General features: G+C 42.7%; 1 protein-coding gene across 1 annotated transcript in view; it reads left to right on the top strand.

Annotated features, from left to right (window-relative positions):
- trpv6 (transient receptor potential cation channel, subfamily V, member 6) overlaps window positions 1–20721 on the top strand; it is a 33185-nt gene that overhangs the window by 11666 nt on the left and 798 nt on the right. The window contains exons 2-15 of the mRNA XM_072461514.1: window positions 3863–3960; window positions 4689–4811; window positions 6566–6706; window positions 7877–7975; window positions 9532–9707; window positions 11614–11760; window positions 12944–13023; window positions 13131–13266; window positions 13366–13452; window positions 14672–14748; window positions 16579–16744; window positions 18112–18178; window positions 19262–19530; window positions 20272–20378. Of these exons, the coding sequence (XP_072317615.1) occupies window positions 3863–3960; window positions 4689–4811; window positions 6566–6706; window positions 7877–7975; window positions 9532–9707; window positions 11614–11760; window positions 12944–13023; window positions 13131–13266; window positions 13366–13452; window positions 14672–14748; window positions 16579–16744; window positions 18112–18178; window positions 19262–19530; window positions 20272–20378 (1773 nt within the window). The remainder of the gene's footprint in view (window positions 1–3862; window positions 3961–4688; window positions 4812–6565; window positions 6707–7876; window positions 7976–9531; window positions 9708–11613; window positions 11761–12943; window positions 13024–13130; window positions 13267–13365; window positions 13453–14671; window positions 14749–16578; window positions 16745–18111; window positions 18179–19261; window positions 19531–20271; window positions 20379–20721) is intronic.

Genomic DNA, 20721 nt, shown 5'->3' with positions numbered 1-20721 from the left:
GGTTTAGTCCTGGTTCTAGTCCTGGTTTAGTCCTGGTTTGGTCCTGGTTTAGTCCTGGTTCTAGTCCTGGTTTAGTCCTGGTTTAGTCCTGGTTTAGTCCTGGTTCTAGTCCTGGTTTAGTCCTGGTTTAGTCCTGGTTTAGTCCTGGTTCTAGTCCTGGTTTAGTCCTGGTTTAGTTCTGGTTTAGTCCTGGTTTAGTCCTGGTTTAGTCCTGGTTTAGTCCTGGTTCTAGTCCTGGTTTAGTCCTGGTTTAGTTCTGGTTTAGTCCTGGTTTAGTCCTGGTTTAGCCCTGGTTTAGTCCTGGTTTAGTCCTGGTTCTAGTCCTGGTTCTAGTCCTGGTTTAGTCCTGGTTTAGTCCTGGTTTAGTCCTGGTTTAGTTCTGGTTTAGTCCTGGTTTAGTCCTGGTTTAGCCCTGGTTTAGTCCTGGTTTAGTCCTGGTTCTAGTCCTGGTTTAGTCCTGGTTTAGTCCTGGTTCTAGTCCTGGTTTAGTCCTGGTTTAGTCCTGGTTTAGTCCTGGTTTAGTCCTGGTTTAGTCCTGGTTCTAGTCCTGGTTTAGTCCTGGTTTAGTCCTGGTTCTAGTCCTGGTTTAGTCCTGGTTTAGTCCTGGTTCTAGTCCTGGTTTAGTCCTGGTTCTAGTCCTGGTTTAGTCCTGGTTTAGTTCTGGTTTAGTCCTGGTTTAGTCCTGGTTTAGTCCTGGTTTAGTCCTGGTTCTAGTCCTGGTTTAGTCCTGGTTTAGTCCTGGTTCTAGTCCTGGTTTAGTCCTGGTTTAGTCCTGGTTCTAGTCCTGGTTTAGTCCTGGTTCTAGTCCTGGTTCTAGTCCTGGTTTAGTCCTGGTTTGGTCCTGGTTTAGTCCTGGTTCTAGTCATGGTTTAGTTCTGGTTTAGTCCTGGTTTAATCCTGGTTCTAGTCCTGGTTCTAGTCCTGGTTCTAGTCCTGGTTTAGTCCTGGTTTAGTCCTGGTTTAGTCTTGGTTTAGTCCTGGTTTAGTCCTGGTTTATTCCTGGTTCTAGTCCTGGTTTAGTCCTGGTTTAGTCCTGGTTTAGTCCTGGTTTAGTCCTGGTTCTAGTCCTGGTTTAGTCCTGGTTTAGTCCTGGTTCTAGTCCTGGTTTAGTCCTGGTTCTAGTCCTGGTTCTAGTCCTGGTTTAGTCCTGGTTCTAGTCCTGGTTTAGTCCTGGTTCTAGTCCTGGTTCTAGTCCTGGTTTAGTCCTGGTTTAGTCCTGGTTTAGTCTTGGTTTAGTCCTGGTTTAGTCCTGGTTTATTCCTGGTTCTAGTCCTGGTTTAGTCCTGGTTTAGTCCTGGTTCTAGTCCTGGTTCTAGTCCTGGTTTAGTCCTGGTTCTAGTCCTGGTTTAGTCCTGGTTTAGTCCTGGTTCTAGTCCTGGTTCTAGTCCTGGTTTAGTCCTGGTTTAGTCCTGGTTTAGTCCTGATTTAGTCCTGGTTTAGTCCTGGTTCTAGTCCTGGTTCAGTCCTGGTTTAGTCCTGGTTCTAGTCCTGGTTTAGTCCTGGTTTAGTCCTGGTTCTAGTCCTGGTTTAGTCCTGGTTTAGTTCTGGTTTAGTCCTGGTTTAGTCCTGGTTTAGTCTTTGATTGGGTTTAATTCCAGTTTATTCCCAAAAAGCGTGAACACAGCCTTAACGTGATTCTTTTAAACCAGTTTAAATATTTAATTAGTGTCATTCATTAATTCATTCATTTATGTAACTGCAAAATGACTCCTGACAGTGCATGAAATAAGTGACATAATCTGCCAAGAAGTCTTGAAATAAGCTTAATAATCGTACTTATTTTGCGTTTATTTAGTTGATTTAGTTAGTTAGTTAGACTTAAAATTGGGTCAAAAATCATACAGAAAACGACTTTTAAATAATCGAGGTTCTAAAAGGCCAAAACCGCTCGACCTGAACACTTTGAACGCCGCTGGATGTTCCGTTTTTACCGTGTGACGTCTGTGGAGCGGCGTCACTCGCCCGTCACGTTGGAAAGCTTCTTGTGGGTGATTTATTTTGTCGTCGTCGCCTCAAACGTCTTTTTTTATTTCCGGGTCGAACGCAAACTCAAAGCTGAATTTTAAGTCACCGTATTTTCTGGACTATAAGTCGCACCGGCCATAAAATGCACAATAGAGAAGAAAAAAACATATATAAATCGCACTGGAGTATGAAATGCTGTTGCAAGTGTGAAAATAAATAATATCACATATAAGTCGCTCCGGAGTATAAGTATAAGTATATAAGTATTAATATAAGTATAAGTCACACCCCGGCCAAAACTATGAAAAAAGGTGCGACTTATAGTCCAGAAAATACGATATATTTCGAGCTTAAAGTAACTATATTAATCATTTTGAACTGGTTCAAATCAGAATCAGAAAAGGTTTATAGACATTGTCAGAGATCGAACTTCACAGACTAGAACGTCGATACAGATTTTTGCTCAAGGTTTAGTCGACATTTTCAAAATAAAATAAAACAATTGTACTTTCTTTATTAAACCCTGATGTCAACAAATTCTGATAAAGCTCAGAAACTATATCAAACTGTTACATTTTGTTTCTGTAACTTGTTTTATTACAACTTAACTTAAATACTTCCCCCATAAAACATCATTGCAAACATTTTTTTTTAGTTTTTTAAAGAATAGATTAGATTTATTTGTTGTACACAAGTTAGCAATGAAACATGATGTGTTTAGATGAAAGAAACACAAAAAAACTCACTTTAAAACAACAAGATGTGAAAGATAAACAGGCATAAGTACATTTACACACAAAAAACATCATCAATAATAACAGTGGTGAAAAAATACAGACCATATGCTAAAATAAGGGCTTACAATCTACAAACAGCACAGAAAGATCAGTGTTGAATTAGTATGATTTATTTCACTGAGACGGGGAAAGTGTTCATGACGCAGATGGATTTATCTTGTTTTGAGTCGTATTTCTTGTTTATCAGGAAAAAGATAAGAATTTTCTAACTTTAAAATGCAATTGTATTTAAGATAAGAACAAGTCGTACTTGTTTTGTTGCAAAATGCTGTTTTTACGTCAGTCAGATCAAGAAAATAAAATCACTCAACCACTTTTGAACTTGTTATTATGTTTCCTGTGTTTTCTTATGGAGCCCTTTTATTGTGAAGGGGATACGTCATGTAAATAGCTCAAAACAATCACAAGAAGAGCATAAATCACATCAGGAGATAAGTTAATGGTCTAATAAACGGAATAACTATTAAACCAGAGCCAAGAAGTCAAAGTAAATAACAAAAGTTTCAGCAAAAATATAAGATAACTTTTTCAGAATTTGTGTTTCAGAAACATTTACAATCTTCAGTTTCAAGTTTAAAAGGAATTGATGCAAGTAGTATTTATCATAATTTGAGTATATTTTGACTTTCTTAAAGCATTATTTAAGTTTTGTTATTATTTCAAGTGCAGAAGCATTTTGTCCTTCATTTTAAGTTAGAAAACGCTTGTCTTTTCTTATTTTGTGCTTGTTCCATTGGCAATCTTACTTCAAGTTGGTCAAAATAAACAAGATAAATACAGCTTCAAGCACGTTTTAACTTGTTATTTTATCTTAGATGGTATTTTCCCACTTTATTGATCACATTTGGAGCTCATTTATGGCCACACTTCTGCCTGTTCCAAGGTTTTGCTCCATCATTATTATCTTTTTGATCTTAAAACTCCCAATTATCCACCGCCATTTTTCTTTTCCCATCTTTCTTTCCACTTTTCTCTCTGTTTCGCTGTATTTGAACTGTTGTCACGCACTCTGTCATCATTGTTGTCGCGGTCGTGATCGTTTGTGTCGCGTTTACCGTAAATGGCCCGCTCTACACGTCTCACGGTGTCTTTACTTCCAGCATAAACGATATTCCTCTCTTCTACGCGGCGAAGACCAACAGTGCAGCCTGCGTCAAGAAGCTGCTCAGCTCCTCGTCCACCAACATCTTCGAGCGAGGTGAGATCTACAAATAAATGTGCCCTAATATCTTGAATGGAATGATAAAACACAAAAGTAACAAAAAAGGACATTTCAGTGAAAATGGTCAAAGTCGCATTGTTAAAGTTCATGTTTTTATATAGAAATGGACATAAACACAGAATAAAACTAGTCCAGAGAGAGACACAAATCAAAACCAGTAGAAATCCAACAAAAAATGAAATTTAAATCAAGGCATAAACAGTCCAAAATGAACGTCCCATTGAGTGTGTTAAAAGTGTTCACCTTTAAATAGAGTACAAATGTTATTTATTGCTTGGTTAAAGTTCATCGGCAGCAGATTTGTGCTTTTTAAAACCAAAACTAACACGTCCAAGTCCAGCAGTGTTTTCAAAAGCCAAATCTGTTTTTTATTCAAATCCCCTCAACTTTACTGTTATTGATCATATTTAACATATGTGTTGAAAACAAATGGACTCTTCTTCTTAAAGTGCATATGACGGGGTTTAGAGTTAGAGTTAGGGTTAGGGTTAAGGTTAGGGTTAAGGTTAAGGTTAGAGTTAAGGTTAGAGTTAGGGTTAGGGTTAGGGTTAGGGTTAGGGTTAGGGTTAGGGTTAGGGTTAAGGTTAAGGTTAGGGTTGGAGTTAGGGTTTGGCCGCCGTGGGTTAGGGTTAGGGTTAGAGTTAGGGTTAGGGTTAGAGTTAGGGTTAGGGTTTGGCCGCCGTGGTAACGCGGTTTACTTTCAGGCGCGCTGGGGGAGACTGCGCTTCATGTGGCCGTGATGAACGACAACATGGACGCCGCTGTGGCTCTGATGGACGGAGCTCCTGAACTCATCAACGAACCCATGACCTCTGACCTCTTCCAAGGTTCGCTCACACACACAAGCACAAGTTGTTGTCATTGTCATTGTTGTTGCTGTTTTTTTTTTTTTTTAAAGCTTTAAATAAGTTATAGACAGTTTTAAATTAATTATATACAGTTTTAAATTAATTATATACATGTCGGTGTAATCCCTCATTCGTCCAGGCGTGTTCCATAGTAGAAAAAGCTTCAGTTGTAGTCATCTGGACTCAGTTTGAAAAAATAGACGTTTCGACTCTCATCCAAGAGTCATTGTCAATAAAAGAATTTAGATCGAGAACTCCGATATTAATACTGTTCTGTGGTAAGACCCGCCCATTGGGCGGAGCCTTCCTGAAGTAGAAAGAGTTGTTTGTTTCAACAGAAACTCCCCCCTTGTATCTACCGAGCCTATTCAGAATCTTAATGGGCTATTAGTCTCCTCTTTGTCTTTGTGAGACCCTGGCTCAACCACCCTGAGTACCTGATTAGCATCTAAATGGCCTGGTCCTGGTCCTCTACCTTTCCAGGGGTTCAGTAACCCATTATAAATAACAGGAAGATTAAACCTTAGCCCTCCATTTCTGTTTAAAGAAGGTCTTTCTTTTTTAACAAAAATAGCTTCCTTGACTCCTCTTTCAAACCATCTTTTCTCCTGCTTAAAACCTTCACCTCACCGTCTTCAAACGAGTGATTAGAGGCTTCAAGATGGAGATGCACGGCACTCTGAGGTCCTGAACTTGTATTTCTTCTGTGCTGATAAAGCCTCTTGTGTAGAGGCTGTTTCGTCTCACCTATGTACCGTTCTTTACAGCTTTCTTCACTGCATTGGATCGAATAAACTACATTGCTCTGTTTTTGAGTCGGCAACTTGTCCTCAGGATGAACCAGTTTTTGTCTCAAAGTGTTTCCTGGTTTAAAATAAACAGGGACTTCGTGTTGTCTAAAAATTCTCTGCAGTTTTTCCGACAGGCCAGAGACATAAGGGATAGAAACACCCTTCCTTCTCTGTTCAGTTTCCCTTTTGTCCTGCTTCTTGGTTCTCGAAAGTCGAGACTCGAGAGTCGAAACGTCTATTTTTTCAAACTGAGTCCAGATGACTACAACTGAAGCCTTTTTCTACTATTAATTATATACAGTTTTAAATTAATTATAGACAGTTTTAAATTAGTTATAGACCGTCTTAAATGTGTTATATACAGTTTTAAATGAATTATAGACGGTTTTAAATGTGTTATATACAGTTTGAAATGAGTTATAGACAGATTTAAATGAGTTATGGGAATATACTTATTTAGTGTTTGAGTAAACGGGAACTGGAAGTAAAAGATTTAGTGTGCACGTGCAAGTGGATTAAATGAAAAATATAAACATTAAACATCTTTAGGTGCAGATTAGACAAAGTGTTTGTTTCTACATAAAGGTTTAAAGAGCAAACTGACAAAGACAAACCAAAAAATCAATGGTAAATCTACTGTCTGTTGAGCTCCATTCACTCCATTCACCTGTGATTAAATGGAACAAACTGCCCCACCAAAGCCACCAATCTGCACCACTGGCTCCTCATTCCTTCGTGGATTCCGACTTATATAAGACTTATTATATATTGTCCACACGCCAGATGCAACGAGGTTAAACACTGGATTTGTTCTGGGGATGAATTTGTCACAGATCAAATTACGCTTCTGTCACGATGGTCGAGACAGCGGGGACACAAAGTGAGATTAGCGAGGGCAGAACCGGGACAAATGAAACGATTGAGTTGTTTGTCTGCGCACAGGGGTGACGCCGCTGCACATCGCCGTGGTGAACCAGAACATCAACCTGGTGCATCATCTGATCAGCGGCGGGGGGGACGTGGCCACGCCCAGGGTCACCGGCCTGTACTTCAGAAAAAGGATTGGAGGACTTATTTACTATGGTAAGATGCAGTCCAACCTGGCTTTGCCCGCTGAATGTTGGTGACAGGATTAAAGCGCCCCCTACAGGTCGGACGATTATTAAACCACAACCAACCAACCAACCACTTTATTAAGATAAACATATTTATAATTTTGCCAAAATTATTGAAAAATCTATCACAGAATAGCACATTTCTTTTAGGTTCATAATTTCACTTCCTGTTTGTAATTGATGACATCACACTAGGAAATTACCGAGCAAACACTGGGCCAAAACTCATCTAATGTCAAAACAAATTTATTTGACTAATACAAATATTTGAGAGTGACTTTATTTTGTTAAATCAATGTTTAAAAAGGTGTTTCTTTGTGTAGTAAATTCTGCATAAACTTTGACTGGAATGAGTGTGTCCCTGGTGTGATGTCACTTCTTGTTATTTTTTACCTTTTTTTTCAACGTTTTCTCCACAAATACCTGCTTGATTGGTGAAGAACTATAATGTATATTTATGACAGGTACAAACACACCAAATAAAGTCAAAATGAGAAGATTGTAAAAACATGTCATAGGCACTTTAAGCAAACATGTTGAATATCGTCCACTTTAAAGCGTGAAAAACGATTTCATTTTAAACTGTTTGCTCGCTCATCAAATGCATTCCAGTCATCCAAATCATGAATATAAACACAGAACACAGAACAAGACCAGAGAGACACGGACAAAACGAAAAGAACACAACTATCACAGAACAGCCACAGAAACATAATCACAACAGTGGTCCCGCCCACTCCAAACAAAGTGGCCAGAGCAAAGTTCACCGCCACAATCCAGAGTTAATGAAATATCAGCATGGTAACAGCGCACTTCCTGCTTCACGTTGAATAATATGAAGATGCGGACAGCTCACAGCGGTCTCATTTTCACCGACAGATTTTACGTTATGATAGAAAGCCGGTACAGCTCCTTATAGGTCATGAACTCACTTGCCAAACAACAAATCAGCCATGTTTGGACATTTTTTACCCTTTCCCAAACTGGAAATGTCCAAAGATCTGACATTTTGGTTGGGAATCCATTTATTTATGTATTTATTGATAGATTTATGTCCGCGCCTGTCAGGATGAACCCAGTCTCTCCTCGCTGTATGTATGGATTGCCTATGACATTGCATTTGTGCGTCGTGTTCCAGGGGAGCACGTCTTGTCGTTCGCTGCCTGCGCGGGGAACGAGGACATCATCTCCATGGTGATCGACGCCGGAGCCAGCACCCGGGTCCAGGACTATCGAGGTACGAACCCGACACCCGGCTCAGTGCACGCGGAGGCCCGAGGTCGAGGCGGGGCAAAGCGTCACGGGGCGATACGCAGTGTTTTCGAGTGGGAATGGAACAGCACGCCTTCGGGTTAGAGGGCGGGTGCTCAACCACAAAGCTGCTCCGAAAGATTGAGATGTTGCTCAACGGTGCAACTTAGAAGGTGTTGCGTTCTTCTCGACAAATATATTCATTTTTTTTCTCTCCCAACACAGATTTTTCCATCCTAAAAAGGCATAATTTGTAAATAAAACATATTTGAACAGTGTTTGAGCTTGTCGGTGTAATCCCTCATTCGTCCAGGCGTGTTCCATAGTAGAAAAAGCTTCAGTTGTAGTCATCTGGACTCAGTTAGAAAAAATAGACGTTTCGACTCTCATCCAAGAGTCATTGTCAATAAAAGAATTTAGGTCGAGAACTCCGATATTAATACTGTTCTGTGGTAAGACCCGCCCATTGGGCGGAGCCTTCCTGAAGTAGAAAGAGTTGTTTGTTTCAACAGAAACTCCCCCCTTGTATCTACCGAGCCTATTCAGAATCTTAATGGGCTATTAGAATCCTCTTTGTCTTTGTGAGACCCTGGCTCAACCACCCTGAGAACCTGATTAGCATCTAAATGGCCTGGTCCTGGTCCTCTACCTTTCCAGGGGTTAACCCCTGGAAAGGTAAGCTTTTATATATATATATATATATATATATATATATATATATATATATATATATATATACAGTATATATAAAAGCGTTATGGTTAGTTGTAGTTATGTAGTTGTGATAACCACCTGACTTACAGTAGAAGGTGAGATGATCTTTGTTAAAACTGGGCTTTTTGGACAGGACATGTTTTAAAGGGAGGTGTGAGTGCTCTTTCTGCTTTAAAAGATCACAGCTCAGAGAGAGAGTCATGTGAGGCTCATTCTGCTTTCTGATTGGAGAATTGTACCATCAACAACGTCATCACGTCCAATGTTCTGTTACAAATGTTGCTTTATAGATGTTTGCTGTGTATCCGGGGACACAGATAGGTTGTGTACATACTTTACCTTTAACTAGAGTCATCTTTGTTCATCAGATTTTGATTTTTAAAATGCAAATTCCTCACTTAGACTTGTTAATCTTGAACATGATATGTGAACTTTTTCTATTTTGAATATCAGTTGCTTTCATGGTGTTTTTTCCAAGTAAAAAAAATCCCCAAAATCTAAAAAATCACCTTCTAAATGTTTAATGCTTAGATTTTCACACTCAACAGTCTAAATGTGTAAAATATGCGACTATGCGATATATGACACTTTTCACAGCAAAGATGGAAGATGCCAAGATTCGCTCAATTGTTGTTGTCAAACGCCTTGTTATACATGCGTTCGCACATCCGGGAACAGTACAGTAGCATCCGAGTCCGCCATTTTGAAAGGGGCACGACAGCACGTCTACTACATACGAAATCCATAAAATATGAGGCCAAAATGCCAAAAACCTGTGTTCTGTTTTCTGTCAGGTTTTAAGTTAAGTTCTGTTTGTGTCCCCTCCAGGCAACACCGTGCTTCACATCCTGGTGCATCAGCCCAACAAGACCATCGCGTGCCAGGCCATGGACCTGATCATGGCCCGTGACGCCGAGCTGGACCAGGCGCTGCCCATCGACATGGTGCCCAACTACCGCGGGCTCACGCCGTTCAAACTGGCCGCCAAAGAAGGCAACGCCGTGGTGAGCTCCGTTTGCAGCCTCGAACGTGGCGTCGGGAAGAACGCCGTGAAAATGTAGCACGGTCACACAATATTGGAGTACCTGCAGTATTCCCAGTATTACGCTCATGGCCCAATCAAAGTACTGCATTCTGGAGATTACACACTGAGTTTCATTATGTTACGGTGTGAAAATGCAAGTGTTTAAAATGTGTTGGGCTTTTTTACACCATTTCTTACATTTCTGCATAACTGATACAAACTGAAGGACAAACACACACACACACCTACAAACACACACATACACACACACACACACACACATACACCTACAAACACACACACACACACACACACACACATACACCTACAAACACACACACACACACACACACACACCTACAAACACACACACACACACACACCTACAAACACACACACACACACCTACAAACACACACACACACCTACAAACACACACACACACACACACACCTACAAACACACACACACACACACCTACAAACACACACACACACACACACACACACACACACACATACACCTACAAACACACACACATACACCTACAAACACACACACACACACACATACACCTGCAAACACACACACATACACCTACAAACACACACACACACACACCTACAAACACACACACACACACACACACATACACCTACAAACACACACACATACACCTACAAACACACACACACACACACACCTACAAACACACACACACACACCTACAAACACACACACACACCTACAAACACACACACACACACCTACAAACACACACACACACACCTACAAACACACACACACACACACATACACCTACAAACATACACACATACACCTACAAACACACACACACACACATACACCTACAAACACACACACACACACACACCTACAAACACACACACACACACACACACACACACACATACACCTACAAACACACACACACACACACCTACAAACACACACACACACACCTACAAACACACACACACACACACACACACACACCTACAAACACACACACACACCTACAAACACACACACACACACACACACACACCTACAAACACACACACACACACACACACACACACATACACCTACAAACACACACACATACACACATACACACAAACACACATACACACACACAAACACACACACACACACACACACACATACACACAAACACACATACACACATACACACAAACACACACACACACACACACACAAACACACACACACACACAAACACACACACACATACACACATACACACAAACACACACACACACATACACACAAACACACACACACACACATACACACATACACACAAACACACACACACATACACACATACACACAAACACACACACACATACACACACACACACACACACACACATACACACATACACACACACACACACACACACACACACACATACACACACACATACACACACACACACACACACACTCACTTACGTCAAAAGCTGTGTTTCTTTTTTCTCACTTGCTTTGATAAACTGCACAATCAAATACTACAATGTATTCTTTTGAGTTAATGAGAGTAGCTGAATACCACAGAAACTAAAGCGTGACTGTCCTCGAATACATGGAATGGATTCAGTCGACTAAAATAACACGACATTTTCTAAAACTAGACAAAAACTAAAAAAGTGTTTGACTAAATCTTCAACAGTGCACCAGATGTACGAATTCTACCATGGATTACAATGTCTAGTACGGCAGTAAACATGTCTGACACCGTGGAGAGGTCCCAGGTCGGATCTGTGGAGAGGCTACCTTGATGTCACATGATCACAGCACTCATAATCCCATTGTAACGGTGTTTTCTGCTCGCTCAGGCGTTCCATCACCTGGTGAACAGGAGGAAGATCGTCCAGTGGACTCTGGGTCCTCTGACGTCAAACCTGTTTGACCTGATGGAGATCGACTCGTGGGCCGACGACACGTCCGTGCTGGAGCTCATCGTGGGGAGTCACCAGAAAGAGGTGAAGACAACACGTACGGACAGCAAACGCAAACAACCGATGCACTCTGAGGTCTCTGAGGTATCTGAGGTCTCTGAGGTCTCTGAGGTCTCTGAGGTCTCTGAGGTCTCTGAGGTATCTGAGGTCTCTGAGGTCTCTGAGGTCCAACACTCAGGGGAAAGTCTAGTTTGAGTGTGAGAAGAACCAAACATGGACCAAAGCAGCGCCTGAACCAGGGCAGAACCAGGGCAGAACCAGGGCAGAACCAGGGCAGAACCAGGGAAGAACCAGGGAAGAACCAGGGCAGAACCAGGGAAGAACCAGGGCAGAACCAGGGCAGAACCAGGGAAGAACCAGGGCAGAACCAGGGCAGAACCAGGGTAGAACCAGGAAAGAACCAGGGAAGAACCAGGGAAGAACCAGGGCAGAACCAGGGTAGAACCAGGAAAGAACCAGGGAAGAACCAGGGCAGAACCAGGGTAGAACCAGGAAAGAACCAGGGAAGAACCAGGGCAGAACCAGGGAAGAACCAGGCCAGAACCAGGGAAGAACCAGGGCAGAACCAGGGCAGAACCAGGGTAGAACCAGGAAAGAACCAGGGAGAACCAGGACTAAACTAGGACTTAACCGGGCCCTTGACTAATTATTACTAAACACAATGCAAATGTCTTATAAACTACTTTTCTAAACACTCCAAATGCAATGTGTTTTTCATTTACTCCTCATAGTGTGTGGTAAGCTCGGTAAAGTGAAAAGGTCTGTCCCAACAACAACAACAACAACAACAACAACAACAACAACAACAACAAAAATGTGCATTAGTCATGAAACTTGGACTGAACCGTCAACCATTTGGTCTGTGGGCAAAAGCTCTCACGATTGAGGCCGTTTTTCTAAACTGGACCAAACTAGAACTAAACCAGCACAAAACCGTCTCTACACTTGCGCGTTCACCACATCAAAATTGGGACTAAACCAGGACTAAACCCAAATATAAACTTGGACAAGGTCAGAACTAAACAAGAACCAGAACAGGGCCAAACCAAGACCACATCAGGACTGAAATGGGCTCAATTTCGGGCCAAATAAGTGTGAAAAACGCACCCTAAATCTCAGCTAAACCAGATCTAAACAGCGACTTATGATGGACGTCACAGAATGTATACTCAGCATTAAAATGCTTTATAATTGATCTTTTATTCAGGCCAGAAGGATCCTGGAGGTGACTCCTGTCCGGCAGCTGGTCAGTCTTAAGTGGAATCTGTACGGAAAACACTATTTCAGGTAAATTTAAAACCGATTTCAGAGGAAAAACCCTGTGAACTCAACGCACTCAACGCCCGATTCACCTAAACCGACCTCGTGCTGCATCTGCTCCTTCGTGTTTTTAGACTCCTGCTGCTGCTGTACTTGCTTTACATCGGCACCTTCACATTATGCTGCACATACCGCCCTCTGAAGGACGCTCCGGAGAACTACACCAAGTCTGACATGGACAGAACCATTCGAGTTCAAACGACACTCAAAGTACGATCCTGCCAAATACAAACGTTATTGCGTCACACGGGGGAATGAAGTTCATTGTTCGTCTGGCTGTAATTATTATTTGTCTGTGTTTGAATCCAGGAGAGCTACATGACGTACAAAGACAGCCTGCGCTTGGTCGGAGAGGTCATCAGCGTGCTCGGGGCATTGGTCATTCTGTTACTGGAGGTAAAGTCGCTCGCATTAAAGGGGGCGTGTCCATGAGCCGTCACGACAGTTGTTCCCTCATCGTTCACTCACTCAAGAGTTGTATTTCTATGGTTTGAATCATTCTGCATTGTCCTGCATTTAAGGTTTGAGCGCTCTTAAAATCTCTGTTCCCACCTACCACCTTTCTCCACCCACTTCTCAGCACTTGCGAAGGGTTAAAACATGTCACGTAGCCATTTTTTCAACAATAAAAACACGTACCGTATTTTCCGGAGTATAAGTCGCACAAGCCAAAAAATGCATAATAGAGAAGAAAAAAACATATATAAGTTGCACTGGAGTATGAAATGCAGTTGCAAGTGTGAAAATAACAAATAATATCACATACAAGTCGCTCCGGAGTATAAGTATAAAAGTATAAATATAAGTATAAGTCGTACCCGGCCAAAACTATGAAAAAAGGTGCCACTTATAGTCCGGAAAATACGGTAATTGAAAATCTGCCGTTTGTGACGGTGAAACGTCGCGCTGAAGAGGCGGAGCTTATCAGTTCTGCAGTTTCTAACAGGAAGTCGATGGACCTTTTTAACCGTTTTAATCGATTTTGCTTAAATAATGATCTGCACATGTTATAGTTTAATACAACATTTTTAAAAAGCACAATATTTCTTCTTTAATATGTGCTCTACACTGCAAAAAAAAAAAAAAGATTGTGATGTGATTGTGAAGAGTGTAATTTTATTTTTTTTCCAAAATCTTGACTGAATTTAACACATTCCTTTCTAAATTGAAACGGGGTGCACCAAGCAGAAATTAGGAAAATACCTTAAAGACGCACTATGTAACTTTTCTGGTGGGCGTCGACACCCGTTTGTCTCCATAGAGATGTTTGCTTTGCCTGAAATGTTCCACTGTACGACATTACATCCATCCACCCTGCGTTCATTCAACAACATATCGCTTATTCTTATTGAAAAACATGGAATCTCACTCTGAGCAAGCACGCCCCTCCACAGATCTTACCCGTAACTTGGCCTTGTGGCATCATCTGCTTTTTGTTTACTGCTTTACCGTGGAAATTCCCAGGCAAGGCAGTAATGGCCCCCCACCTGTAATAACGTTAACCCCTGTCATACGTATAAATAGTCCACACTCACGTTCAAATGACCCTCGTTTGACCCCTGTGAAGATGTTTTGCAGTGTACATTTGCTCCAGCGGTTTTGTTTTGACCCACAGATCCCTGACATCATTCGAGTGGGCGCAAAGCGTTACTTCGGTCAGACTGCACTCGGAGGGCCCTTCCACGTCATCCTGTAAGTGTCACGTGAACGTTACCGACTGAAGCTTAAAGTGCCCATGACAAGGTTTTACAATTTTCAAATTTTGACTTTATTTGGTGTGTTTTTACCTGTTGTACATATAAATGATAGTTTTACACCGATCAAGCAGGTATTTGTGGAGAAAATGGGGAAAAATCTGTAGAAAATGACAGGAAGTGACATCACACCAGGGACGCTCATGCTAGTTCATGCAGAATTTACACAAAGAAACAACTTTTTTGACTCTCTAAACATTAATTCAACAAAATAAGGTCTTTAGTCAAATAAAAATAATTGTGACATTAGACGAGTTTTGGCTATCGTGATGTCATAGATTACAAACAGGAAGTGAAATTATAAACCTAAAAAAATTGCTATTCTGTGATAATTTTTTTAAATAATTTTTAGCTAAATTCAAAATATATTTATCTTAACTGCATTTTAGTTCAATGAGTCGTCCGACCTGTAGGGGGCGCTTTAAGCTACACTTTATTGTAGAGACAATAAAGTGTCATTAAGTCACTTGTTTCTGACCTGATGTAATAGCCTGATATGCAGCTATTCGATGAGATGTTTTACTGCAATGAAGCTTCTTTGTGAACCTAATATTAGACATTTTAGTGCGTCTCATTAAAGGTCATTGTCCAGTTTGAGTCAAATCTGCATCAAAATTCAATCTGCGGCGCCCAGTCCACATGTCAGTCGCTCGGGCACAAACAACATCTAATTTCCTCCTTAAAACAGATATTTTAAGTTAAATAGGGCCCAACATTTGCCATGGTTCAGTGCACTTTTTACATATATAGTATATAGGACTGAACTGTGTGAGCTCCAGGGCTGAACTGTGTGAGCTCCAGGGCTGAACTGTGTGAGCTCCAGGGCTGAACTGTGTGAGCTCCAGGGCTGAACTGTGTGAGCTCCAGGGCTGAACTGTGTGAGCTCCAGGGCTGAACTGTGAGCTCCAGGGCTGAACTGTGAGCTCCAGGGCTGAACTGTGAGCTCCAGGGCTGAACTGTGTGAGCTCCAGGGCTGAACTGTGAGCTCCAGGGCTGAACTGTGTGAGCTCCAGGGCTGAACTGTGTGAGCTCCAGGGCTGAACTGTGAGCTCCAGGGCTGAACTGTGTGAGCTCCAGGGCTGAACTGTGTGAGCTCCAGGGCTGAACTGTGAGCTCCAGGGCTGAACTGTGAGCTCCAGGGCTGAACTGTGTGAGCTCCAGGGCTGAACTGTGTGAGCTCCAGGGCTGAACTGTGTGAGCTCCAGGGCTGAACTGTGAGCTCCAGGGCTGAACTGTGAGCTCCAGGGCTGAACTGTGAGCTCCAGGGCTGAACTGTGAGCTCCAGGGCTGAACTGTGTGAGCTCCAGGGCTGAACTGTGTGAGCTCCAGGGCTGAACTGTGAGCTCCAGGGCTGAACTGTGTGAGCTCCAGGGCTGAACTGTGTGAGCTCCAGGGCTGAACTGTGTGAGCCAGGGCTGAACTGTGAGCTCCAGGGCTGAACTGTGAGCTCCAGGGCTGAACTGTGTGAGCTCCAGGGCTGAACTGTGAGCTCCAGGGCTGAACTGTGAGCTCCAGGGCTGAACTGTGAGCTCCAGGGCTGAACTGTGAGCTCCAGGGCTGAACTGTGTGAGCTCCAGGGCTGAACTGTGAGCTCCAGGGCTGAACTGTGAGCTCCAGGGCTGAACTGTGAGCTCCAGGGCTGAACTATGAGCTCCAGGGCTGAACTGTGAGCTCCAGGGCTGAACTATGAGCTCCAGGGCTGAACTGTGAGCTCCAGGGCTGAACTGTGAGCTCCAGGGCTGAACTGTGACCTGTCCTGTTGTTGCAGCATCAGCTACGCCTGCCTGGTGGTGCTCCTCCTGGTGTTCCGCGTGTGTCAGTTGAACGGAGAGGCGGAGCTCATGGCCGTGTGCTTGGTCCTGGGATGGTGCAACGTCATGTTCTTCGCCCGAGGCTTCGAGATGCTCGGGCCGTACGTCATCATGATCCAGAAGGTATGAGCAGCAGCGTTCTGTGACTGAACCAGGGCTAAACCAGGGCTAAGCCAGGGCTAAACCAGGACTAAACCAGGGCTAAACTAGGGATAAACCAGGGCTGAACCAGGGCTAAACCAGGACTAAACCAGGACTAGACCAGGGCTAAACCAGGACTAAACCAGGGATAAACCAGGGCTGAACCAGGACTAGACCAGGGCTAAACCAGGACTAAACCAGGGCTAAACCAGGACTAAACCAGGGATAAACCAGGGCTGAACCAGGACTAAACTAGGACTAAACCCGGGCTAAACCAGGGCTAAACCAGGACCAAACCAGGACTAAATCAGGGCTAAACCAGGGCCAAACCAGGACCAAACCAGGGCTAAACCAGGACTAAACCAGGGCGCAACCAGGACTAAACCAGGACTAAACCAGGGCGCAACCAGGACTAAACCAGGACTGAACCAGGACTAAACTAGGGCTTAACCAGGGCTAAACCAGGACTAAACCAGGGCTAAACCAGGGCTAAACCAGGACTAAACCGGGACTAAACCAGGACTAAACCAGGGCTAAACCAGGGCTAAACCAGGACTAAACCGGGACTAAACCAGGACCAAACCAGGGCTTAACCAGGGCTAAACCAGGACTAAACCAGGGCTAAACTAGGGATAAACCAGGGCTGAACCAGGGCTAAACCAGGACTAAACCAGGACTAGACCAGGGCTAAACCAGGACTAAACCAGGGATAAACCAGGACTAGACCAGGGCTAAACCAGGACTAAACCAGGGCTAAACCAGGACTAAATCAGGGATAAACCAGGGCTGAACCGGGACTAGACCAGGGCTAAACCAGGACTAAACCAGGACTAAACCAGGACTAGACCAGGGCTAAACCAGGACTAAACCAGGGATAAACCAGGGCTGAACCAGGACTAGACCAGGGCTAAACCAGGACTAAACCAGGGCTAAACCAGGACTAAATCAGGGATAAACCAGGGCTGAACCGGGACTAGACCAGGGCTAAACCAGGACTAAACCAGGGCTAAACCAGGACTAAACCAGGGATAAACCAGGGCTAAACCAGGGCTAAACCAGGACTAAAACAGGACTAGACCAGGGCAAAACAAGGTCTAGTTTTTTACTCTGATTTGAATAACCTTTGAATCAGCCAAACTCTGTGTTTAGTCCTGGATATAAACCAGAATACATGTTTTTCAAGGTATTTTGAACATTTTGAAGACATTCAATTAAATTGCAAATTGTTTTAATGCCGTATTGTGGAACATTCCAGGCCAACCAATATGTTTTAATGGAGACAAGCAGGAGGCGGAAACCTCTCCTCCTGAAACCTTTGAGTTGATCTGTTTGTGCTGTTTTCTGTTTAGATTATATTCGGGGACCTGACCAAGTTCATGTGGCTCAGCTTCATTGTGCTGCTCGGATTCTCCACCTGTGAGTTCATACTTTTCACAATAACCACAAACACAACGGGACAAATCATCGACATAAATGCAGGATTCAATGTTTATTTGCTCATATTTCCTGTACCTAAATATTGCCTTTCAGAACAACTTCTTACCAGAATAAATCACTTGAATGTGATTAGTAAATGTGTCACTCAGAACATGGAGACTGACCAACAGAGTGGGAGGGGAAAAGTAGTTTGCAAGTTGGTGTTTAAACATATAGCGACTTTAAATGTGCTGTGCCTAATTTGTACCATCTTAAAAACATTTAAAACAGCACTCGATCATTTAAGATCAGTTTATAAATGTAATCAATGACTTTCGAGCTTCAAAACTATTCACTCCGATGAGTTCATAAGCACTTTTCACCACTTTCGCGGTCTCATTTTCACCCTAAAGAGTTGCTTCTACAATATTTTTACAGACGCAAAACAGATTTACTTTATTGTATGCAAATAATTACATACATCCCCTTTAAACAGCTTTTTCTTTCCTTTATTCGTGAAATCGATTGAGCTTAAAGTTTATGTGAAGGTTCTGTTTTCCAAATATGACTTAGCTTGGTGGTAAATATTTATCCTAGTTTTCCTTCAATTAAGAAATTTGGAAAAATAAGAAATGACAGGAAGCAGCCCTGTGAGTCCTAAAACTGAATCCCTCTGTGATGTTATCGATGTGCGACGTGCCATTGAAAACACAGAGACACTTTACACTTAACTGACACACTTTTCTGAAAAATTCAACCATCATTCAACAAAATAAAGGTGTTATATGGTATTATTTATCGCCAAAGTACAACTATTGTGTAATTCATATGATGGTTGCTAGGTAATAGTTGCAGAATTACCTCTACCCATGTCTTATTTGCTGCCCATGTCCAACCAGGAAGTACAATTATACATAAACTTTACAAAAATTGTCAAACTGGGGACAAGCAGGCGAAATGTTAAGTCAAATCTGAAATATAATTGTGTTCACTGTGTTTTAATGAAATGTGTGGTCTAAACTGTCATGGCTTTTGATGTTCCCGTGTGTTTTTCCTTCATGAGTGACTGTATCTCTTCTCCAGCGCTCTGGATGGTGTACATGACCCAGGACGTGGACGCCATCCCCGCCTATCGCTCCTTCCCCATCACGCTCTTCTCTCTGTTTGAGCTCAGCGTGGGGCTCATCGATTTGCCCGTGGACCACACCATCTTCACGCCCCCTATAGTCCACGTCCTGCACTGCACCTTCTCCGTGGTCTCCTACATCCTGCTGCTGAATCTGCTGATCGCCATGATGAGCGACACTCACTGGAGGGTGGCCCAGGAGCGCGACGAGCTCTGGAGGACTCAGGTTTGTCCCCGGGGACTGAAGCTGGACTGAACCTGGACTGAACCTGGACTGAACCTGGACTGAACCTGGACTGAACCTGGACTGAGCCGGGGCTGAGCCGGGACTGAACCTGGACTGAACCTGGACTGAACCTGGACTGAGCCGGGGCTGAGCCGGGACTGAACCTGGACTGAAACTTGAGTTAAACTTGAATAAATCAGGTTTGAAATTAGATATCAACAAGATTTTGATGGATCATACTAAAGGATTTGTCCTTTAGTATGATCCATCAAAACCCTGTGAAGTACAAGATTGTAAAGTGTGTGAGATGATGAGATGAAGATGTGTGTGGGCTGATCTTTATGTCTTTATGGTCATTGATAAAATGGCCAATATTCGTGTAAAACTATGAATGCAGTGGATTCAATAAAATCATAAAAAAAAAAAAAAAAAAAAAAAATCTTAAAGTGCAGATTGAACACAGTTTCCATGTGAAAGCTTAAATGTTAAGATAAGATAAGATATTCCTTTATTGTCCCACATGGGGAAATTCCATTGATGCAACGCAGGTAGATACAGAGGTAGATACAGAAGAAAAGAACAAATAACTTATAGGAAGTTTGAAAAACACTCTCAGTAGAAGATCTCTTATAAAAATCTTAGTTGAGAGAGCAAACTGACCAAAAAGCCTTAACCCAGTCGCCATGACGACCCTAAACGGCATAATGTGAGTATGATTTCTGTATTTGTTTGTCCTCGCAGGTGGTGGCTACGACCCTGATGCTGGAGCGGAGACTTCCTCGCTGCCTCTGGCCTCGGATCGGAGTCTGCGGCCAAAGCTACGGACTCAGGGAGCACTGGTATCTACGGTAAGAACAGGACATATTTCATTCATGCAGGGACAATATTACTTTGGAAAGGCAATGTAGAAAAAGACAGGCGCATCCAAAAATGTGTTGAACCTGCTCAGATCCACACGGCAGATTGTTACCTCTCCCGAAGACAAAAATAAAAGATGTTTTGTATAAAATGACTGTTATACACGGGCTGATCGATTTTTTGCCTTTCGTTTCAGTTCAGCCATTTTGTCCACTTGAATTTTCATGCAATTTAAAGCAGAACTAAGTCACTTTGGCGATAGAGCGCCCCCTGCAGCTCTCTTGCGAAAATACACAGTCAGAGAACAGACGCAAACGCTTTTCCCCCTGTTTT

The sequence above is a fragment of the Eucyclogobius newberryi genome, unplaced genomic scaffold, assembly GCF_026437365.1.
Source record: "Eucyclogobius newberryi isolate DKJ021-1_F unplaced genomic scaffold, fEucNew1.0.hap1 SCAF_3, whole genome shotgun sequence".
Lineage (NCBI taxonomy): Eukaryota > Metazoa > Chordata > Actinopteri > Gobiiformes > Gobiidae > Eucyclogobius > Eucyclogobius newberryi.
The sequence above is the reverse complement of the archived record's forward strand: the minus strand, read 5'-3'. Positions and strand labels throughout refer to the sequence as shown.